The sequence below is a fragment of the Oncorhynchus clarkii genome, chromosome 3 (genome assembly GCF_045791955.1).
Source record: "Oncorhynchus clarkii lewisi isolate Uvic-CL-2024 chromosome 3, UVic_Ocla_1.0, whole genome shotgun sequence".
Taxonomy (NCBI): domain Eukaryota; kingdom Metazoa; phylum Chordata; class Actinopteri; order Salmoniformes; family Salmonidae; genus Oncorhynchus; species Oncorhynchus clarkii.
The window spans coordinates 27685877-27710907 of record NC_092149.1 but is presented as its reverse complement, the minus strand read 5'-3'; the positions used below and the strand labels follow the sequence as shown (position 1 = coordinate 27710907).

Below are 25031 nucleotides of genomic sequence, written 5' to 3'. Positions count from 1 at the left end.
GGTCATGTAGAAGAGTGTGGATTGTCATCAAGCTCGAGACCCTGGGTCTCGACCCCGCCCTGTGCAACTGGGTACTGGACTTCCTGTGGGACCGCCCCCAGGTGGTGAGGGTAAGTAACAACATCTCCACCCCGCTGATTCTCAACACTGGGGCCCCACAAGGATGCGTTCTGAGCCCTCTCCTGTACTCCCTGTTCACCCACGACTGCGTGGCCATGCACGCCTCCAACTCAATCATCAAGTTTGCGGACGACACTACAGTGGTAGGCTTGATTACCAACAACGACAAGACGGCCTACAGGGAGGAGGTGAGGGCCCTCGGAGTGTGGTGTCAGGAAAGTAACCTCACACTCAACGTCAACAAAACAAAGGAGATGATTGTGGACTTCAGGAAACAGCAGAGGGAGCACCCCCCTATCCACATCGACTGGACAGTAGTGGAGAGGGTAGTAAGTTTTAAGTTCCTCGGGGTACTCCACCCACACAGAAAGCATTGTGAAGAAGGTCGCAGAAGCACCTCTTCAACCTCAGGAGGCTGAAGAAATTCGGCTTGTTACCAAAAGCACTCACAAACTTCTACAGATGTATCCCCGCCTGGTACGGCAACTGTTCCGCCCACAACCGTAAGGCTCTCCAGAGGGTAGTGAGGTCTGCACAACGCACCACCGGGGGCAAACTACCTGCCCTCCAGGACACCTACACCACCCGATGTCACAGGAAGGCCATAAAGATCATCAAAGACAACAACCACCCGAGCCACTATCATCCATAAGGCGAGGTCAGTACAGGTGCATCAAAGCAGAGAACGAGAGACTGAAAAACAGCTTCTATCTCAAGGCCATCAGACTGTTAAACAGCCATCACCAACATTGAGTGGCTGCTGCCAACATACTGACTCAACTCCAGCTCACTTTAATAATGGAAATGGATGGAAATTGATGTAAAAAATTTATCACTAGCCACTTCAAACAATGCCACTTAATATAATGTTTACATACCCTACATGACTCATCTCATATGTATATACTGTACTCTATCATCTACTGCATATTGCCATCTTTATGTAATACATGTATCACTAGCCACTTTAAACTATGCCACTTTTATGTTTACATACCCTACATTACTCATCTCATATGTATATACTGTATTCGATACCATCTACTGCATATTGCCTATGCCGCTCTGTACCATCACTCATTCATATATCTTTATGTACCTATTCATTATCCCTTTACACTTGTGTGTATAAGGTAGTAGTTTTGGAATTGTTAGGTTAGATTACTCGTTGGTTATTACTGCATTGTCGGAACTAGAAGCACAAGCATTTTGCTGGACTCGCATTAACATCTGCTAACCATGTGTATGTGACAATGAATTTGATTTGATTTGGATTGCAATTGCACCAGGACCGTAAGGAAACATTGAAGTAATTTTATAATTAGACACTTTTAATCTACTGTTATCCAATTGAATGTATTCATCAACTGCAGTAGACTATTTGATGTGGAATAAGAATACATGCAATATGTTGCCTGGTTCCTGCATGCTTTTGAGATTCTATAAGTAGCAATGTTAACAATTACTCTGTAACACATTGAACATGTTTCCTGTTATTCCCTTCCATATCACTATATCCTGATCATTCAATTAGACTATTTGTATATTGCCATAAATTGGAATCAGGTTTTAGTTATCTCAAAGATTACTCAGCCTTATCTATTCTGATAATATCATATGCCGCAAGTTTTACTTGTGGAAAACAATAAAGATCACAAGGTCATTGACTTGGTGACTGGTGTATAAATACCTCTGTGAGATTCAGGTTATTCTACTGAACCTTTACCTACATCAACATCAATAGTGGAGTGCAATGGAATGCAATGGAGTGCTCACAGACAACAACACAAAAACAATAACCGTGACGTTCTGGAATGGAGTGCAATGGAATGCAATGGAGTGCTCACAGACAACAACACAAAAACAATAACCGTGACATTCTGGAATGGAGTGCAATGGAATGCAATGGAGTGCTCACAGACAACAACACAAAAACAATAACCGTGACGTTCTGGAATGGAGTGCAATGGAATGCAATGGAGTGCTCACAGACAACAACACAAAAACAATAACCGTGACATTCTGGAATGGAGTGCAATGGAATGCAATGGGGTGCTCACAGACGACAACACAAAAACAATAACCGTGACATTCTGGAATGGAGTGCAATGGAATGCAATGGAGTGCTCACAGACAACAACACAAAAACAATAACCGTGACGTTCTGGAATGGAGTGCAATGGAATGCAATGGAGTGCTCACAGACAACAACACAAAAACAAGATCACATAAAACACAGTGGGGAAATGGCTGGATAACCTAGATTACCCACCCTAGTCACACCCCGACCTAACCAAAATAGAGAATAAAAAGGCTGTCTATGGTCAGGGCGTGACATATATTGAGTACATTCATTTAGATCTGTTTTATTGAAACCGTACTTACTGTAATGTCTCCTATCATTGTACTGTATTGTATGTTAATGTATTTGGAGAAGATAAAGTGTAACACAGCACCAACGTTTCCGAAGCATTTCATGGTGTCAAGCATGTACACACACACACTCACATATGCAAGCACACACATACTGTATACACACTCACTTGGTCAGGTATAAGAGTGTGGATTGCAATTGCACTAGACAGTAAGAAAACATTGAAGTACATTTATAATTATACACTTTTAGTCTATTTTTATTTCATTTAATTTAGTCATCAACTGCAATAGACTATCCGATGTGGAATAAGAATACATGCAATATGTTGCCTGGTTCCTGTATGCTTTTGAGATTCTATAAGTAGCAATGTTAACAATTACTCTGTAACACATTTAACATGTTTCCTGTTATTCCCTTCCATATCACTATATCCTGATCATTCAATTATACTGTCTCTATCTTGCGATGAATTGGAATCATGTTTTAGTTATTTGTCTCAATGATTCTGTCACAGGGTGGAACAGTGACATGTTCTAAGGTCTGAGTTGAGCCGGCAGAGTGAAGCAGAGGCAAACAACAAAAAGTATTTAATTTTAATTTTCATATGGCGTGGTTTTCAGTTGTCATCGTTTCAGTAATCAAGTTTCAATACATTCTCAATTCGGTTTCACAATTCAGTGAGAATGCCTCATCTCCGAATAAAATGTTCTCTTTATTTTTAATTTAAAAACCATGTTACTTCAAATCATCAGACAAACATATAATCCAAACCAAAGAAACAAAGGAGCCCATTAAGCAGCGCAGGCCAGCAGGCAGGTTACAAAAAGGATCCACCGAAGCAAATGTTGCACACAAAAATATACACCCATATTTACTCATAGCAAAAACCAAAGTCCCCTTGAGCATGAAATCCTCCAATACCTGCTAGCAGCTCTCCCACATGGTGTCCTTGTGCAGCCAGAGCCATTCTTGTAGCCGTCTACAAGACAAAAGTCAACACATTATTGTTCCTGTCATCGGGACGAGAACATTCTCTAGGAGTGTTTTGTCTAGTTCCCAGGATGGTCCTGGGATGTCATTGAGGACCAGATAAGGATGTTTTTAAGACGTTCTCAGGACATTCAGTGTATCAGTTGTCAGGATGTCTATAATAGTCCCAAAGAAACGTCACTAGGATGTTGAAAAGGATCCTGTCCGTCAGTGGTTAGATTCCAGCATATTACAGAAGTATCTCTTCTGTTCCCTCCATGAATGCCCGGTCATGATACAAGCAGCCCTGTTGATGATTAACTGGAGCTGGTTGAGATCTGTTTTATCGCACCGATGTGGGGCTGGAAGTCAAACTATGGAACAGTAGTGCAGGTGACTAGTTATCATGGTATGGTAAATTGTTAGGAGGATGTCCTTGGAGACGAGGGGTGGGGGCGTGTTTGACTTTGTGACTGGTGTATAAATGAATCAGTCAGATTCAGCTGTCTACAGAGCTTTTACCTACATCAACATCAACAGTGACCTTATTTTGTTGAGTGTGAAGGTAAGAGGATATTAACATCTAATACTGTTTGGAATTGTCTTCTATTACGTTATATGTTCTGCCTTACACAACCACACGTTAAATGTTGATTTTCATAACAGTTATTTCATAATAATAATGTCTTAATTCAGCAGTGGGTTGAATTCAGATGGGCGTGATGTTCCCATAATCCAATCCTTTACTAAAATGCATGCTGATGTGTTTGCAAGGAGAAAGACTTGTATTATATTTTAAAAAGTAGCAAGTTCACGAAAGGAGAGAATAGTGCTAAGAGTAATGCAGCACCTCTCATGGTCCTTTCTGCTAATATCATACTCTCTTGAATTACGTTCTTTATTAAGTAGAACTTATACAGAAATGTATGCCTGTTATATTAAAATAAGTGCCCTTTAAAAAAAATCTAATACATCTGATTTTTTTAATGAATAAAGTATTTCTAAATAGCCAAAAATCTGCCTTTTGACATGTCCCTTTTCGGAGGAAGATTTTAACCCAAAAATGTCCCGAAGTCTTCACCATAATAGTAAAGCCCTTGTTATTTTGTTGCTTTGACAATGTCATTTCCAAAGATTATTACTAATTTCACCAGATTAGTGATACATTTACATTTGTCCCTCATTTTCAAGAACAACCATGCTACGGGTTTTCATATGGTGATTACTTTTTAAATAATATTTTCAATTAAAATATGGTAGAAAACTGAGCGGGTCAAGAATAACACTTCAACCATGTTACACATAGATGACTAGAAATGTTTAAAACATTTTTTAAATGAACTTCAACATGTGCTCTTTATGACAGAATGTTAAAATGAGTTCAAATGAATAGTACAAAACATTTAAAAATTACACTACCCAAAATTCTCTTGGTGTTTATTCTTCTTCTTGAGAGGTGAGTAAAAACAATATTTAAAATGTCTTTGTTCAAGTGAGCTGAATTTATAAAAATGATAAATTGTGATTGAATTGAATGTTTCTGTGGACTGGTTCCTATTAGACTCATTGTTGACTTGCTCTGGGCTTTTCCTCCAGGATGGTGAGATCAGCCATGATGTTCCTCTTGTTGGATCTCCTGGGACTGGCAGGCTCCATTGGCGCGACCGTCCCAAGTAATCACATCTTTAATTCCTTTCCTCCTGTTATTAACTTAGATAGTCAACCTAGTCTCAGAGCATTTCGTATCATTCTGTACGTAAATCCAAGACTCTCCATTTGATATGATATGTTACGTTTGATATGGTTACATAAGACAGATGGTTACTTAAGGCGAAAACTATAGTAGGGTGGTTAGTTGGATAGATAGATGGGCGGACTTATAACGCGAACCTCTAGCAATCCTAAAGTCGGGAGTTCAAATCCTATCATGGACAACTTTAGCTAAATGGCAACTTTTTGACTACTTACTACATTTGAGCTACATCGAAAATGAAAGGGGTTCACCTAGGGCTCATGATAGAGGCTGTACCAAATGTTTGATGTATTATAATAATTATGCTTATGTTGTATTAATAGAAGTGGAGGGGTTATAAGACCTCTCCCTCCTTACATTTATAGGGTCCTAGACTACAAATTAACAATATACATACACATTATAAGGTGTAATATTGTTCCACAGTACTTTTCTAGGCTCTTATGAAGAAACTGTCTGACAAATGTGTGACTGTGAAGACAGAACTCTGCAGAGGAGTGTAAGAGATAAGAGATTAGTTAGACATTCCACTCTAAATCAACTTGGACATTTACTGCTAAGCTTTTAGATAGCTATATAAACAAGAGTTTTAGTGTTGAGTAGGCATGGTTTTGGTATCAGGAGTAGAAGATAATGATGTAGACAGTGACATCACTAGGGTTGGACTTCGGGTTTAATAAAATAACTTGGAAGCTTTTATATTTTGCAGAACTTACTCAGAAACATGTGTGCTATGTTCCTGGGGTCAACTTCTGTCTGCAGTTGCATTAATAAAGTTTTTTGAATGATTTAATTAAAGATATTGTCACAATGCTAATTTCACCAATGAGCCAATGATTGACAAGGAACAAGGAAACAAGCCCCAACAAAACTACTTAGCAAATTAGCTAACCTAACTTCAACCTTTCTCGACCAACACTTCCCCAAACCCGAACCCTTGAACCTAACACCTTAAAGTAACCCTAACATTAACCCTAACCCTAACCCTAACCTTAACCCTTGAACCTAACTCCTAAAAGTAACCCTAACATTAACCCTAACACCTGGCCTAGCTGACTTTAGCGAGCTAGCTAATGTTAGTCACCTAGCTAGCATTTGTAACTTATCATACTTTTCCAAATTCGTATCATCATACATTTAGCGAATTCATAAGATTTCATACGTTTCCAAATACGTAACATATAAAACGTTTAGCAAATTGTAATATATAATACTGAATTGTAATTCTTAACATATCATACGAAATGGGTGATGAACATCTACAAATTAGTACATACCATACGAAACATAACATATCATGCTAAATGGTGTGTTATGCATTTACATACAGAATAATACGAAGTGCTCTGAGACCAGGTTGAGATATAATGCCCTTTAAATTAACAGGGCAAGGTCTCTTACTATGAAATGTGAGGAAATATTATATCTCAATGCATTTATGACACAACTTGCTGATTTATGTACTAGGATCATATCCGGGGCCTTGGCATTAAAAAGTAATGGCTGAAAGATGGCGCCGACAGACCTGGCAGCTCTGCTTCCAGCTCCTAAGCAGCTTTGCAGTATTTATTTTTTGTGTATGGTATTTCTAACATTATTAGCCCATAACGTTTTCGCGTTATTACATACAGCAGGAAATAACTTTTGGATACCAGAATGGCGGTAACTCACCAGCATTACGACCAGGATTACGACTTTCCTGAATTGGTTGCGTTGTTCGCACCACCCAAGGCAATTTAACTTATCCCAGAGGCTGCTCCAAGATGACGCCGGCAGAGAAGAGATATTCTGAGTGGACTTCTAGTCCAACTCAGGAGGCAGGCAAACCATCCACCGCTTCAGAGTATATTACTTGCTAAAGTTCCGACTCTGGACAAAAAAGTAGACGAGCTCAGGGCGAGGATCTCCTTCCAGAGAGACATAAAGGACTGTAACATACTCTGTTTCATGGAATCATGGCTCTCTCCAGATATACACTCCCCGTTCATACAGACAGTTGGGTTCTCAGTACATTGCGCAGACAGGAATAAAGAACTCTCCGGGAAGAAGGGCGGTGGTGTATGTTTCATGATTAACCACTCATGGTGTAATTGCGATAACATTCAGAAACTCAATACCTTTTGTTCACCCGTCCTAGAACACCTCACAATCAAATGCCGACAGTATTACCTCCCAGGAGAATTCTCTTTGGTTATAGTCACAGCCGTGTATATTCCCCCTCAAGCCGATACCATGACGGCCCTCAAGGAATTACACTGGACTTGATGCAAACTGGAAACCACATATCCTGACCGAAGTTCTATCAACAAATTAACTGTAGTAGTCGCGCTGGGAAAAAAACGCGACCACTGCTATTCTCTCTTCCGGGATGCCTACAAGGCCCTCCCCCGCCTCTGTAAATCAGATCACGACCCCATTTTGCTCCTCCCTTCCTATAGGCAGAAACTCAAGCAGGAAATACCTGTGCTCAGGTCTATTCAATGCTGGTCTAACCAATCAGAATCCATGCTTCACTGAATTCTTAAAGGAAGTGTATAGGGGATGCTGTTCCCACTGTGACTATTAAAACCTACCCAAACCAGAAACCGTGGATAGATGTTAAACTGAAAGCACAAGTCACCGTATTTAACCACGGCAAGGTGACTGCGAATATAGTTGAATACAAACAGTGAAGTTATTTCCTCTGTACAGCGACAAAGTGGAGTCGGGATTCAACGGCTCAGACACAAGACGTATGTGGCAGTGTCTACAGACAATCATGAACTACAAAGGGATAACCAGCCAAGACATTTAAGCGTGTAAACGCTCGCAAGGCTGCCGGCATCCCTAGCCGCGTCCTCAGAGCATGCGCAGACCAGCTGGGTGGAGTGTTTACGGACAAATTCAATCTCTCACTATCCCAGTCTGCTGTCCCTACTTGCTTCAAGATGTCCACCATTGTTCCTGTACCCAAGAAAGCAAAGGTAACTGAACTAAATGACGATCACCCCGTAGCGCTCACTTCTGTCATCCTGAAGTGCTCTGAGGGGCTAGTTAAGGATCATATCACCTCTTCCTTACCTGACACCCTAGACCTACTTAAATTTGCTTACCGCCCCAAAAGATCCACAGATTATGCAATCGCCATTGCACTGCACACTGCCCTATCCCATCTGGACAAGAGGAATACCTACGGGGCGATAGTAATTTATTTCAGTTACCTTAGCTTTCTTGGGAAGAGGAACAATTGTGGCCATCTTGAAGCATGTGGGGACAGCAGACTGGGATAGGGATTGATTAAATATGTCCGTTAACACACCAGCCAGCTGGTCTGCGCATGCTCTGAGGACGCTGCTGTCTGGGCCGGAAGCATTGCTTGGGTTAACACGTTTAAATGTTTTACTCACGTCGGCCATGGAGAAGGAGAGCCCACAGTCTGTGGTAGCGGGCTGGTGTTGGTGGCACTGTATTGTCCTTAAAAGCGCACGAACAGGTGAAACAGATCAGTTTAGAGACCCACCGTTGCTCACGGGCATCTAGCTTTGGTTTCGTCATTATATATGTCAGGGGGTTGTTACCTGTTAGGACTGTGGATCTATTTCCCTTCAGCCAATGGGTAAACTTATCACATCCCACTTAAGAGCGAAGAACTTCTTATCTGTGTGCTGGGTAACGGAACTGGGACCTCAACAGAGTTTTGCTTGCAAAGGCTACTGGTCTGGGCCTACTCTCACCCTCAAGTGTCTGGCTAAGTCCTGCACTTAAGCCATCCATTGATGCATCTATTAATAGAATAAATGGTCTGCTAATGTCTGGGTGATCCATCATGGCTGTTTGGTAGACTGCAACTTTTAGCTTCTCCAGTGCTTCCTCACATTCAGAAGTCCAGTCTTGAGGTTACAGACGTTTTAGGGCACCGCCATGAGGTTTTCCTTTTTCTCCTTTTCAAAAGGCTTGCATTTAAGAGCGGCATATAATGCTGGGTCAGGGCAGTGTTTAACAAACATCATGGTCACCTCATGACCTGGATCATCCACTCTTTTTCCCTGTCTTTGCAAGCACTCATTGGCAAGGTCAATTGCTTTGTTCAGTCTGACCCAATAATCCAAGAAGTATCCTAATGGAATTGTGGATGAGATTGCCTCTCCAAAGTGCTGCCTCAGGATATTGAATATGGATTCAGGGTCTCTGCTTATGCTAATGAGGGGGTTTCCACAGAGCCCAATTCTGACTATGTCTTCAGCCTGCCCCATCAGTCTGTCCTGTATCTCTTGCCCCTGTGCTGATATACTGCATCCCTTCTGTTTCAAGTCAGCTTGCTTCATTTCTTGTCATTCAGTCACTGTGCACCGGTCTGTTCTCTGATGTCTGACTTCAGAATGAGGTTGACCTTTGACCAATCAGGTATTTGTACTATGGTTTGGGGAGTGCTTGGATCAGCCCCTGCTAGACTAGCGGCAACTTGATTTCCTAATTCACTGCAGTTGTTTGACTAACTCTGCCAGGGCTTGCAATTGGGTTCGGTTTTCATTTTCACCCCCTATGGGCATCTGGGACTTTTCACTGTTATCATTGCCTGGTTGGCTACTGTTATCATGCTATGGTTGGCTACTGCTTGGTAGCTTGGCCTTCTAGTATCGACTGCTGAGTATCTAACAGGACTGGCTCTAGCACTATGTTCCACCATACTGGCCAACTGAGCCCCCCGCCCCACCCCAGTGGTAATAACTTGTGGACCTCTCACAGTAACACTAACCGGAGTAACATGTACATTGTTATCACCAACAACTGATACATATTCTCTCCTGTTCTGTAATCTCAACAACTGTGGTGTACACAACATATTGTACAAAGTTAACCTTGCCCTCAAATGTTCTAGACGTGTTAAGTCGACCCAGTTCTGTGTAGGGGTCCCCCGGCGATCCGTTGCAGTTGATCTGTTGATCCGGGTCATTGCACCAGTCTGTAGCGGTCTTTATATGTACCACAGAAGAACCAAGAAATGAAGAGCGACACCACGGATGTCTTTAGGGGCTTTTATGTAGATAATATGAAAAGACAGGACAGGAATACATCAGTCTCCAATGCACCATCTGACAAATTGTTCTTTCTCTCTGTGCTTTCTCAGACTCCCACAATCACATTCATACATAAAGTCACAATGTATAGAATAAAATAAGTACAAAGAATGTATAATAGTAATTCTTAGACAGTAGAACCATACCTGTAATTATATCATGAAAAGACAGGACAGGAATATAGAGGAGCATGAAGAAAGATGAAACCCTGTCTCACATCTCTACTGGATTGCTAGGTGCTTTCAGTGTTGACAGTATTAAAATACAACAACTCATGTAAAAAAAACACTGTAATACAAACAATCTACAATGTGAAATCACATTTATCCCATTCAGTCCGAAGTGAAAAAACTCCCATAATGCAAAGCCAGCTAAATCGGCAGCTCAGCTAACCATCTGCATCACAGAAAGCTAGCAACAGCAATACTTTTTTTTTAGCACTCTATAAAACTATATCAATAGCAATGATACAACTCTGAAACGTACTTGTTTTAATAGTCTCACACTCCCTTATAACAATACCTATAGCATTAACCTTGGGATGCTTTATTTAACATTACGGACTTCTACACCGGAGTAATCTGCGACACATACCTTTCTCTCGCAGTGTTTTCTTGGACTGAGGAGAACGGGAGCTACGGTTAGTACCAGGGTGTTAGTAGGTGACGTAAGCACCCAGATTAAATAAAATACATTTAATTTAATAAAAACCGAAGATGTAAATATCATCCAGCTACTGTAGCTGCCCACTTAACATTAACAGGCAGTACTAGTAGCGCAACAATTGAAACTAGAAACCAAAGGTTAAGTTCCTGGCGATCATAGCGATCTGACTCCCCCCTTCTATCTGAACTTGGAATATTCCTTTTTGCGGGCTTGGGCCATTGACCCTTAACCTGGAGGTTCTGTTCTGCGTTGTGCACTAGTTTGATGTAATAACCATTTTAACTCTCCTACACTGGCACCACACAGCCAGGTCTCTGACCTCTTCCCTATAGGCTGTCTCATCATTGTCGGTGATCAGGCCTACCACTGTTGTGTCATCGGGAAACTTAATGATGGTGTTGGAGTCATGCCTGGCCATGCAGTCATGAGTGAACAGGGAGTACAGGAGGCACACACCCCTGAGGGGCCCCTGTGTTGAGGTGGCGGATGTGTTGTCACCTACTCTTACCACCTGTGGGCAGCCCGTCAGGAAGTCCAGGATCCAGTTGCAGAGGGAGGTGTTTAGTCACAGGGCCCTTAGCTTAGGGATGAGCTTTGAGGGCACTATGGTGTTGAACGCTGAGCTCTAGTCAATGAATAGCATTCTCACGTAGGTGTTCCTTTTGTCCACGTGGGAAAGGGTAGTGTGGAGTGCAATAGAGATTGCATCATCTGCAGATCTGTTGGGGCGGTATGCCAATTGGAGTGGGTCTAGGGTTTCTGGTATAATGGTGTTGATGTGAGCCATGACCAGCCTTTCAAAGCACTTCATGGCTACAGACGTGAGTACTACGAGTCGGTAGTCATTTAGGAAGGTTACCTTACTGTTCTTAAGCACAGGGACTTTGGGGGTCTGCTAGAAACATGTTGTTATTACAGACTCAGTCAGGGACAGGTTGAAAATGTCAGTGAAGACACTTGCAAGGTGGTCAGTGCATGCTCGGAGTACACATCCTGGTAATCCGTCTGGCCCTGCGGCCTTGTGAATGTTGACCTGTTTAAAGGTCTTACTCACATCGGCTACGGAGAGCAGCTGATGCTCTCAAGCATGTGATTTAGCTTGTCTGGTAGGCTCGTGTCACTGGGCTGCTTGCGGCTGTGCTTCCCTTTGTAGTCTGTAAAAGTTTGCAAGCCCTGCCACATCTGACAAGCATCGCAGCCGGTGTAGTATGATTCAATCTTAGTCCTGTATTGATGCTTTGGCTGTTTGATGGTTAGTCAGAGAGCATAGTGGGATTTCTTAAAAACTCCCGGGTTGGAGTCCCGCTCCTTGAAAGCGGCAGCTCTACCCTTTAGCTCAGTGGTGGAATAAGTTCCTATAATCCATGACTTCCGGTTGGGGTATTTACGTACAGTCACTGTTGGGATGACATCATCGATGAAGCCAGTGACTGATGTGGTGTACTCCTCAAAGCCATCGAAAGAATATTGGAACTTATTCCAGTCTGTTTTAGCAAAACAGTCCTGTAGCTTAGAATCTCCTTCATCTGCTTCAAATGGAGGGCGGGCGAGAGCTTTGTACACGTCTCTGTGTGTGGAGTAAAGGTGGTCTAGAGAACTTTTTAGGTAAAACAGATTTAAGTTTCCCTGCATTAAAGTCCCTGGCCACTAGGAGCGCCGCCTCTTGTTTGCTTATGGCCATATACAGCTCATTGATTGCGGTCTTAGTGTCAGCATCGGTTTGTGGTGTTAAATAGACTCCCTTGGTAAATAGTGTGGTCTACAGCTTATCATGAGATACTCTACCTCAGACAAGCAAAACCTCTAGACTTCCTTAGATTTCATGCACCAGCTGTTGTTTACAAATATACATAGACTGCCACCCTTTGTCTTACAAGATGTAATATCCTGGTTAAAAAGTGTAAAACCCGCCAGCTGTATGTTATTCATGTCGTCGTTCAGCCACGAATCGGTGAAACATAAGATATTACAGTTTTTAATGTCCAGTGGGTAGGATATACATACTCATAGCTTGTCTATTCTATTATCCAATGATTGTACGTTGGCTAATGGGACCAATGGTAAAGGCAGATTACCCACTCGCCGTCGAATACTTACAAGGCACCCAGACCTACGTCCCAGAAATGTCCCTCTCTTTCTCCAGCGAATGACTGGGATGAGGGCCTTGTCGGGTGTCTGGAGTAAATCCTTTGTGTCCGACTCGTTAATGAAAAAATCTTCTTCCAGTACAGGATGAGTAATCGCTGATATCTAGAAGCTCTGATATCTAGAAGCTCTTTTCAGTCATAAGAGACGGTGGCAGAAACATTACGTACAAAATAAGTTACAAATAACTCCAAAAAACACACACATTAGCACAATTGGTTAGCGGACCATAAAACGGCGCCATTACAACTTTGTGGACGCTTTTACCAGAGGCTGCCAAACTGCCTGCTAGCTTCTTATGGCTTGGGGCAGTATTGAGTAGCTTGGATGAATAAGGTGCCCAGAGGTGCCCAGAGTAAACTGCCTGCTCCTCAGTCCCAGTTGCTAATATATGCATCTCTTTTGGATAGAAAACACTCTGAAGTTTCTAAAACTGTTTGAATGATGTCTGTGAGTATAACAGAACTCATATGGCAGAAAAAATGAGAAAAAATCCAAACAGGAAATGAGAAATCTGAGGCTTGTAGTTTTTCAACTCAGCCGCTATTGAAGAGACAGTGGGATATTGGTCATCTTGCACTTCCTAAGGCTTCCACTAGATGTCAACCGTCTTTAGAACCTTGTTTGATGCTTCTAGTGTGAAGTGGGGCTGAATGAGAAGGGAATGAGTCAGAGGTCTGCCTGAGTCCCACGAGCTGACCATGTGCGGTCACGTGAAAGTTAGCTTGCTTTCCATTGCTTTTCTACAGACAATGGAATTCTCCGGTTGGAAAATGATTGATGATTTATGTTAAAAACATCCTAAAGATTGATTCTATACATCGTTTGACATGTTTCTACGGACTGTAACGGAACTTTTCGACTTTTCGTCTGCTCGTCTGCTCGCCCGTCATGAATTTGGATTACTGGGCTGAACATGCTAACAACAAGGAGGAATTTGGACATAAATGATGGACATTATCGAACAAAACAAACGTTTATTGTGGAACTGGGATTCTTGGGAGCGCATTCTGATGAAGATCATCAATGGTAAGTGAATATTTATTGTTGTGAATCCAGCCAACATGTCAGATTTCAAAAAGGCTTTTCGGTGAAAGCAATCAATGCTATTATCTGAGGATAGCACCTCTGTAAACAAAGAGAGAAACCATATTTCAACCCTGCAGGCGCGACACAACGCAGAAATAAAAATATAATTCATGCCTTACCTTTGACGAACTTCTTTTGTTGGCACTCCAATATGTCCCATAAACATCACAAATGGTCCTTTTGTTCGATTAATTCCATCGATATATATCCAAAATGTCAATTTATTTGGCACGTTTGATCCAGAAAAACACTGGTTGCAACTTGCTCAACGTGACTACAAAATATCTCAAAAGTTACCTGTAAACTTTGCCAAAACATTTCAAACTACTTTTGTAATAGAACTTTATGGAATTTTTAAACGTAAATAATCGATCAAATTGAAGACGGCATAATCTGTGTTCAATACAGGAAGAAAACAAACTGTAGCTAGCTTTCTGGTCACGCGCCTCTATCTAACAGTACACTTCAAGTGACCCTCGTTCAAGATGGCCGTACTTCTTCATTACACAAAGGAATAACCTCAACCAATTTCTAAAGACTGTTGACATCCAGTGGAAGCGATAGGAACTAAGGTCCCTTAGAAATCTGGATTCCCAATGACAACTATTGAAAAGAGAGGGACCTCAAAAAATAATCAGAATAGTTTGTTCTCTGGGTTTCGCCTGCTAAATAAGTTATGTTATACTCACAGACATGATTCAAACAGTTTTAGAAACTTCAGAGTGTTTTCTATCCAAATATACCAATAATATGCATATCTTATCTTCTGGGGATGAGTAGCAGGCAGTTGAATTGATGAAGATCATCAAAGGTTAGTGATTCATTTTATCTCCATTTGTGCTTTTTGTGACTCCTATCTTTGTGCTTTTTGTGACTCCTATCTTTGACTTTTAATTGTGAGATTTCTGTTGTTTGAATTTGGCGCTCTGCACTTTCACTGGCTGTTGTCATATCGATCCCTTTACCGGGATCTCAGCCCTAAGAAGCTAGTGTTGTCACGATACAGAAAAGTTTACTTCAATACCGATACCAGGTTAAGTATCATGATATTCGATGCCAAAACCATACAACGGCAAAAATAGTATTTTGAGTGTTGTTACTCTTTAATTCAAGTGTGTATGCACTTAACACTTGTGTTTGGTTAGAGCATTTCTGTAGCACACACGCACATGTGATGGAGTTTGCAAAACACATGGCCCCTGGATTGATGTAAATAATAATGATTCTGCCAGGTAGGCATGGATTACTTTTTAGGTTACTTTTAATTTAAAAAGTTTTTAGGAAAGCATACCGCACCGCACGCACAGATCAAATGTAATAATTTTATAATAAGTTAAATACATTTAGTTGATTTCCAAATGTGAGACAAATTTAATAGAAGTACCAAAAGTACCACATTTCTATTACCAAACCATTTTTCATGTTTCAATAGTGGCTGCAAAAGTGAGCCCCTCTGTTCTCAGAAGTATTGATGGCTGGGTGCTGGATTATCATGCACTGCATTGTGCCATTATGCCATTGTGCTGGCACATGTGAACCAAAACCTTGAGTATTTTATTTTCTCCACGTATCAGAACTTAAGGAATACATTTAATATATTATTACTTAATGTCATGTTATTTTATAAAAATGTTGTTTAATAACTTATTTTATACATGACTATGAATAAATTATCATCTACATCGGCGGCCATTTAGTCTTGCGCATCCACGTTAAGTTTGCAATGAGCATCCCTTCTCGGATGTTTTCATATCATCTGAATTCATGTTTGTACTAAATGTCATGATTTTATCTACCATGTAACATATTTTTTTCGCTAAGGCCCCTGACTTTCAACAGATTAGAAAACCTTGTTATTCTGTTTTGACTGCATCTTTAAATTGCTGCTCTATACTCACCCTGCAGGAAATCTTGCCTTGCGTGGAAAAGCAACACAGTCAGACCTCATCGAGAACCCATGGCACGGTTTGAGTCATGCCTCCAATGCCATTGATGGGAACCGCGATTCACATTTCCATCATGGGTCCTGCACTGCCACTGACGAATCCACTAACCCCTGGTGGAGAGTGGACCTGCTTGATACCTACATAGTCACCTCCATCACCGTCACCAACAGAGGGGATGCTGTTCCTGAGAGGCTTAACGGGGCTGAGATACGAATAGGAAATTCTTTAGTGGACAATGGCATTCATAACCCTCTGTGAGTCAAGATACTGTGGTTTTTGAAATTGTATTTACAATGTGTTGTTACTGTTTATGTCCATGAAGAACTCAATTAGAGTGACCAGAATATACATAGTGGACATACTGTACATAAAAATCCATTCAGGCAGGACAGATAGAAACAAGCAATGATGGTGAAAAGTTTCAACCCTACTCACAGGTTACCACCAGACCACATGCACAGTTATGGATATCAGCATATCATCTCCTGTGTCTTGTTACTTTAGTTTAAATCAAGTTATATAGTTCATAAGGCAGTATTTTCCAGTAACGAGGTCAGTAAAACCCATTTCTCTCTCCAGGGTTAAAACAATTCCCTCCGTTCCAGTTGGCAGTTCTCTCACCCTTGCCTTTGACCCAGGCTTCAAAGGACGCTATGTGACTGTGGTTCTACCAGGCCAGAAAAGACTTCTGACACTCTGTGAAGTGGAGGTTTATGGCTACCTTGCCCCAAGCGGTCAGAACTTATATTCATATATATATATAATGAACAGTGTGTTATAAGTACAACTTTTGTTATATTCTCTGTAATGGTAGTCTAAACATTAATCTCTACAATTACAGTGCATGAATATGCTTACACAAGTTCCAACAATTGTTTGATAAGATGATAGTTAATGTGCGTTATGCTCTATTTTGTCCAGGAGAGAATGTGGCTCTATATGGAAAGGCCACCCAGTCGTCTTTGTATGGGTTTGGCATTCCAGGCAATGCTATTGACGGGAATCGCAACGCTATTTGGATAGGAGGGTCTTGCACCCACACTCTACAGGACATCAACGCCTGGTGGAGGGTGGACCTTCTGAAGACCTACAAAGTGTTCTCCATCATCATCACCAACACAGTCGACAGTGTTCCCAGCAGACTCAATGGAGCTGAGATACTCATTGGAGACTCCCTGGAAAACAACGGCATCGACAATCCTAGGTGAATTACTGTAGGAGAGTTGAGGTCCATTTCACTTTAAGTTTTAAAGATTAAAGTCAAAAGTCTTGACACTGAATGATACTCATTCAAGGGTATTTGTATGAACATAACAAGATTCAACAACTGAGACATAAACTGAACAAGTTCCACAGACGTGACAAACAGAAATAGAATAATGTGTCCCTGAACAAAGGGGGGGGGGGGGGGGGTCAAAATCAAAAGTAACATTCAGTATCTGGTGTGGCCACCAACTGCATTAAGTACTGCACTGCATCTCCTCCTCGTGGACTGCATCAGATTTGGCAGTTCTTGCTGTGAGATGTTACCCCACTCTTCCACCAAGGCATCTGCAAGTTCCCGGATATTTCTGGGGGGAATGGCCCTAGCCTTAACCCTCCGATCCAACAGGTCCCAGACGTGCTCAATGAGATTGAGATCCGGTCTCTTCGCTGGCAATGGCAGAACACTGACATTCTTGTCTGCAAGAAATCACACACAGAATGAGCAGTTTGACTGGTGGCATTGTCATGCTGGAGGGTCATGTCAGGATTAACCTGCAGGAAGGGTACCACATGAGGGAGGTGGATCTCTTTCCTGTAACGCACAGCGTTGAGATGGCCTGCAATAACAACAAGCTCAGTCCGATGATGCTGTGACACACCGCCCCAGACCATGACGGACCCTCCACCTCCAAATCGATCCCGCTCCAGAGTACAGGCCTCGGTGTATTGCTCATTCCTTCAACGATAAACGCGAATCTGACCATCACCGCTGGTGAAACAAAACCGTGACTTGTCAGAGCACTTTTTGCCAGTCCTGTCTGGTCCAGCGATGGTGGGTTTGGGACAAAAGGCAACGTTGTTGCCGGTGATGTCTGGTGAGGACCTGCTTTTACAACAGGCCTACAAGCCCCCAGTCCAGTCTTTCTCAGCCTTTTGCGGACAGTCTGAGCACTGATCGAGGGATTGTGTGTTCCTGGTGTAACTCGGGCAGTTGTTGTTGCCATCCTGTTCCTGTCCCGCAGGTGTGATGTTCGGATGTACCGATCCTGTGCAGGTGTTGTTACACGTGGTCTGCCACTGCGAGGACGATCAGCTGTCCGTCCTGTCTCCCTGTAGCGCTGTCTTAGGCATCTCACAGTATGGACATTGGAATTTATTGCCCTGGCCACATCTGCAGTCCTCATGCCTCCTTGCAACATACCTAAGGCACGTTCACGCAGATGAGCAGGAACCCTGGGCATCTTTCTTTTGGTGTTTTTCAGAGTCAGTAGAAAGGCCTCTTTAGTGTCCTAAGTTTTCATAACTGTGACCTTAATTGCCTACCGTCTGTAAGCTGTTAATGTCTTAACGACCGTTCCACAGGTGCATGTTCATTAATTGTTTATGGATCTATGAACAATCATGGGAAACACTGTATAAAAGCTTTACAATGAAGATCTGTGAACTTATTTGGATTTTTATGAATTATCTTTGAAAGACAGGGTCCTGAAAACGGAACGTTTCTTATTTTGCTGAGTTTATATATATACATACAGTGCCAAAGGTTTTTATATTATTGATCGATTGACTATGACTTTTCAAATCACCCTGTAGTGCTATCTGCAGAGTTAGCTCCAGGTATATGTAGCAATTATTCAGCCATTTCTAGACCTGCTACCAAAAAAAAGCTACATATGGAAAGTACCAAAACAAATAGTATTTTTTTATTTTTTATTTCACCTTTATTTAACCAGGTAGACCAGTTGAGAACAAGTTCTCATTTTCAATTGCAACCTGGTCAAGATAAAGTAAAGCAGTGCGACAAAAACAACACAGAGTTACACACAAACAAACGTACAGTCAATAACACAATAGAAAAATCGATGTACAGTGTGCGCAAAAGTAGAAGAGTACAGAGGTAAGGCAATAAAAAGGCCATTGAGGCGAAATAATTACAATTTAGCATTAACACTGGAGTGATATATGTGTAGATGATGATGTGCAAGTAGAGATACTGGGGTAGGGTTGCAGAGCTGTTGGCCGGGGTGCTGAGCTGTTGGCCGGGGTAGGGCTAGCCAGGTGGAAAGCATGGCCAGCCGTAGAAAAATGCTTATTGAAATGATTGATTATCGTAGGGCTGCTGGGAGGAGGTGCTCTTATTCTCCATGGACTTTACAGTGTCCCAAAACTCTAACGATTCTGTCTCTTCGCAGCAAAATATGCATTGCTGCTATGGTTGTGTCGTGTCTTTGGCATCATTAAAGTGAAGACTGTTATTTTATCAAATCTATTCTCTGTAATTATTATTACGTGATTAAACTAATCATGTAAATGTAAATAACTAGGAATTCGGGGCACAAAGGAAAATCTTCAGATTTCAAAGTTATACTTTTCCTAATATAACTTCAGATATTTTAATATCTAATCAATTAGTCTTCTAATTAATTAATAATTCTTTACCTCACGTTAGTCTCATTCCAAACGTCGTAAATTGTTGGTTATCTGCACGAACCCAGCCTTTACTATGAATCATCCATACATCAATTGTGTTATTCATTTATTTACTAACTATCTAAATAACCACAGAAATGCATAAACAAACAGCAGTTATGGTTACAAGGAAATAAGGGAGGTTCCCTAGTGAGCTACGCCGATATGACGGCTTGGTGGACAAAGGGAAGTGGGTATGGACTGAGAAGGGCGGGAAAATCGAAAAGGCTGTCGCAACAAAGTTGATAATTATATTAATTGAAATTCTAATCATTTTCTCACTCATTCGGGAATAATTGTAATCAATATATATTTACGCTCAGTGTGTCGTCGTGATCTCTGTTGGAATTGTCTGTCTTTCTGTTGGAAAGTTCATCCGAGCGTCTCTCTCTCTGCTTCCCTGAAGTCTTTTGTGGTTAGAATGGATACTTCAGAGTACTAATCAGAAATGTTCTTATAGAATAGATGTTTTGGCGGTTGTCGGTCTTCGCATGTCAGGTTGACATAATTTCAAGCTGCAGACTAGTAATTAGTATCGAAGAGTTGCTCTTATTCTTTCGGGATCGATAGTCTCAGAGTTTAACCATTTCCACCCTTGTAGCCAATGCTCCACGTGGTATGGTTAGGAATTCAACAACCATTACAACCTTAGCTTATACTGAGGTTTTTGTGGTCTATGCTCAACCTTCGCCCCCTCAGCTGACCGAGGTATGCGTGGTCTGAAGAGGATTTCTTCAGGTGGGGGTTTTATTCGTAACTGTAGAAAAGGGCTGTCCCATGAGCCAGATCATGTCTGTGCTCGTGGGGGCAGGCCAATGACTTAGTTCAACTTTTAAAGGGAATACAATTCTCTCACATCAACGGTTCAACATCACCTTACATCATTTCACAAATAGTTTCATCTTTACTCATTCATTTTATACAATAATTAGACCGACACCTCATAACGAAGGCACCTGTATAAATAGAGTTGTGGTAATGTGACTGTATTGTCTTTCATGAGGTCACAAACATGAAACAAAATGGATCGGGTTGTAGCTGGCTTCTCCACTGACCGTTTACACATTCACCAAAACATGGATATTGTTCAGTTCTCAAATTCTGTGATGTAGAAGAAGTTACTTTGTTCTCGTTATGTGTCTCTTTCTGCATGGCCAGGAGGAGAGAGTCTCCTCCAGGAATTTATGACCTGAGATAACAGAACCTGGGTGTAGGAGAGGAGAGAGGGGAAGGCACTCGCTATACCCAAAAAGGGCCACGTCATGACAGTTGTATATACTGTATATAACATTATTTTGGATGCAATAACTTGTATAATAATTTAAATTGAAAAATTATACGTTTTTAATCTGGCGTCATATATGTTTTGAAGATTAGTTGAAGCAATGAGGCTTGGAAAACCAACCAAGCCTATCAGCAGGCAAGGTGGAGCTATAACCATATAAATAAATACAGTGCCATCGGAATGTATTCAGACACCTTGACTTTTTCCACATTTTTTTCCCCGCCTTATTCTAAAATGTATTAAATAAAAAAACATCCTCAGCAATCTACACATAATACCCCATAATGACAAATCAAAAACTGTTTTTTAGAAATGTTTGCTAATTTAATACAAATAAAAACAGAAATACCTTATTTACATGAGGTCGAAAGAGTCGTCTGTAGAGCTCCGAGACAGGATTTTGTCGAGGCACAGATCTGGGGAAGGGTACCAAAAAATGGCCTCCATCATTCTTAAATGGAAGAAGTTTGGAACCACCAAGACTCTTCCTAGAGCTGGCCATCCGGCCAAACCCGGCAATCAGGGGAGAAGGGCATTGGTCAGGGAAGTGACCAAGAACCTGATGGTCACTCTAACAGAGTGGAGATATGAGAACCTTCCAGAAGGACAACCATCTCTGCAGCACTCCACCAATCAGGCATTTATGGTAGAGTGGCCAGACGGAAGCCACTCCTCAGTAAAAGGCACATGACAGCCCACTTGGAGCTTGCCAAAAGGCAACTAAAGACTCTCAGACCATGGGAAACAAGACTCTCTGGTCAAGCATCACTTCTGGAGGAAACCTGGCACCACCTCTACGGTGGAGCATTGTGGTGGCAGCAGCCGTGCTGTGGGGATGATTTTCAGTGGAAGGAACTGGAAGAGTAGTCAGGATCGAGGTAAAGATGAACGGAGCAAAGTACAGAGATCCTTGATTAAAACCTGCTCCAGAGTGCTCGGGGCCTCAGACTGGGGTGAATGTTCACCTTCCAACAGGACAACAACCCTAAACACACAACCAAGACAACACAGGAGTGCCTTTGGGACAAGTCTCTGAATGTCCTTGTGTGGCCCAGCCAGAGCCCGGACGTGAAGCCGACCGAACATCTCTGGAGAGACCTGAAAATAGCTGTGCAGCAACGCTGCTCATCCAACCTGATTGAGAGGATCTGCAGAGAGTTGTGGGAGAAACTCACAAAATACAGGTGTGCCAAGCTTGTAGCATCATACCCAAGAAGATTCAAGGCTGTAATCGTTGCCAAAGGTTCGTCAACAAAGTAAAGGGTTGGAATACTTATTAAGTAAATGTGATATTTCAGTTTAATTTGTATACATTTGCTAACATTTCTAAAATACTGTTTTTGCTTTGTCACTATGTGGTATTGAGTGTGTAGATTGATGAGGGAGAAAACTATTGAATCCATTTTAAAATAAGGCTGTAACCTACCAAAATGTGGAAAAAGTCAAGGGGTCTGAATACTTTCCGATGGCACTATATCCTGCCTAATTTACTTAATGGTTATGTTAAAGGGGCAATCCATGATTGGGACATACATTTTTATACTTTTAAATGAACGATTCATACCCAAAGTAATGCTGATTTTTTAAAAGTATATAACTCATAAATACCTCATAAGCTTAGTTCAACTGTCATACCCCATAAGACCCCAAAACATAAAATAGTTTTTCTCCAATGTTTGTAAACAATTTAGATTTAAACAAACACTTTATAGCCTCAAAACATTGTTAAAACTCTAATTTTGATATTATGAATGGTCAGTCCTTGCATCCTCAGCTTTTTACCAAAACGATTGTTGGGTGTCCGGCAGAAGGGCACTTTCTTATTTTTATTTCACCTTTATTTAACTACTTTAAGTACCCTGAGATAGGGGCTTAATATCCATTTGGAATTGAACAGAAGTGGCTATCAGTAGGTACTATAGTAGTTTGTTTCTGTTTTATCCTGCAGGTGTGCTGTGATCTCCTCTATCCCAGCTGGCACTTCTAGCACCTTCCAGTGTCCGGACATGGAGGGTCGATATGTCATCGTGGTCATTCCAGGGAGGAAGGAGTACCTGACCTTGTGTGAGGTGGAGGTGTACGGATCACCCCTGGATGGGACTGGGCCTACATGTAACTAAATCAGATCGTTAACTCTTAACAGCACCCTGCAATGTTTGGGGAATGTATTGTCTTACGAAAAACAATTAATGTTTTTTAGTATACTTCCAGTATGTTAATGATCAAAAATGTGTATTTACTTTCAGTATACAAAAACAAATTTGGTCCCCTGTTCTGGAAGTTCTTCTTGCACACTGTTTTTGGAAGTTTGGGTATAAATTGGCCAACATTTTGTGTAACACAAAAATATTCATACATTTCTTGTTGCCTAATTATTGGTTAGATGGTTCTCATTGATACTTAGAAATACATATAATGCTGTAATACTATTGCTATTATGCTAAAATGAATTAAAGGTGAAATCTTGGATCTGGAATGTTTCCATTATGTATTTGGTTGTTTGTGCTCGTAGTCTGTAAATAGGTCCATTTTGGGCTCTGTACAATAATCCACTCTTTGCCATAGCCTGTTCCCTCTAAAGTTGTATCCCTATCTTCTACTCTAAATTATTCTATTGTGGTCGGAATTACTGCAGATGACTTTATTGCTTGCTGCCCTCATATCACAAGACATGGTGAACAAAGTTTGAAAGACCATAAACATAAGCAAATATTTACCAGCTACATTAATATACGGCTGAATGCTACTCAGATGACCAGACGAGGAGGACCAGACCAAATCAAGCATACATCAACATACGTTTAAACTCCACTGGACTTTAGGTGAGAGAATATGACAGAATCCACCACTAGTCCGCCTGGGATTGTGTATGTGACAAATAAAATTTGATTTGGTTTGAATGCCTTTAACCTTATTTGGACATAATACTAGTGATGCTAATTTGTTTACGTAATGGTAATTTTAATTGTACTTAATAAAACAAGATGTCAAAGATGAAAAATCAGCACTTGGAAGTAGGCTTGAAGTGAATATTACCAAACTACCTTGAAAGTAATACTACCATAGGCAACACCATGGGGTTATTAACAGTGGCCATGAGAAGGAATACAGCGCTTTTGAAAGTACGTTTTCCACATTTTGTTGTGTTACAGCCTGAATTGAAAATGTACAGAAATGTATATGTTTTCGTCACTAGCTTGTATAAACCCCAAAATGTCAGTGGCTTGAGTCAATAATGTGTTATTGATTGGGAGTCCCATAGGGCGGCGCACAATTGGCCCAGCGTCGTCAGGTTTAGGGTTTGGCCGGGGTAGGCTGTCATTGTAAATAATAATTTGTTCTTAACTGACTTGCCTAGTTTAATAAAGGTTAAGTAAAATAAATACAAAAGTAAGCTTGGCAAGCCCACATAAGTTCAGTAGTAAAAATTTCACATAATAAGTTGCATGGACTCCCTGTGTGCAATAATAGTGTTTAACAAAACATTTTAATGGCTACCTCACCTCTGTACATCACTCATACAACTATCTGTAAGGTCCCTCAGTCGAGCAGTGAATTTCAAACAGAGATTCAACTGCAAAGACCAGGGAGTTTTTCCATTGCCTCACAAAGAAAGGCACTTATTGGTAGATGGGTAAAAAATAAAAAATCATACATTGAATATCCCTTCAAGCATGGTGAAGTTATTAATTACACTTTGGATGGTGTATCAATACACCCACTCATTACAATGATACAGGCCTCCAATTACAGAGTTTAAGGGCTGTGACAGGAGAAAACTGAGGATGGATCAACAACATTGTAGTTACGCCACAATACTAACCTAATTGACAGAGTGAAAATAATGAAGCCTGTAGAGAATAAAACTATTTCAAAACATGCATGCAGTTAGCCACACGGTGCTAAAGTAATGCGGCAACAAATGTGGCAAAGCAACTAACTGTTTGTC

General features: G+C 41.2%; 1 protein-coding gene across 1 annotated transcript; it reads left to right on the top strand.

Annotated features, from left to right (window-relative positions):
- The first annotated feature begins 3832 nt into the window (after positions 1–3832).
- LOC139392194 (fucolectin-1-like) lies at positions 3833–24743 on the top strand. Its single transcript, XM_071139987.1, has 6 exons — positions 3833–4031; positions 5063–5139; positions 16082–16376; positions 16702–16856; positions 17044–17326; positions 23031–24743. Exons 2-6 carry the CDS (start codon positions 5064–5066, stop codon positions 23200–23202), a joined length of 981 nt encoding a protein of 326 aa, XP_070996088.1. The 5' UTR covers positions 3833–4031; position 5063; the 3' UTR covers positions 23203–24743.
- The last annotated feature ends 288 nt before the right edge of the window (positions 24744–25031 follow it).

What these genes read in the sequence shown, in the direction of transcription:
- LOC139392194 (XM_071139987.1), top strand. Translation starts at nt 5,064, where the DNA reads ATGGTGAGATCAGCCATGATGTTCCTCTTGTTGGATCTCCTGGGACTG. An exon ending in CATTGGCGCGACCGTCCCAA is followed by an intron (nt 5,140 to 16,081) that starts GTAATCACATCT and finishes CTCACCCTGCAG; the next exon opens with GAAATCTTGCCTTGCGTGGA. An exon ending in AACGGCATCGACAATCCTAG is followed by an intron (nt 17,327 to 23,030) that starts GTGAATTACTGT and finishes TTTATCCTGCAG; the next exon opens with GTGTGCTGTGATCTCCTCTA.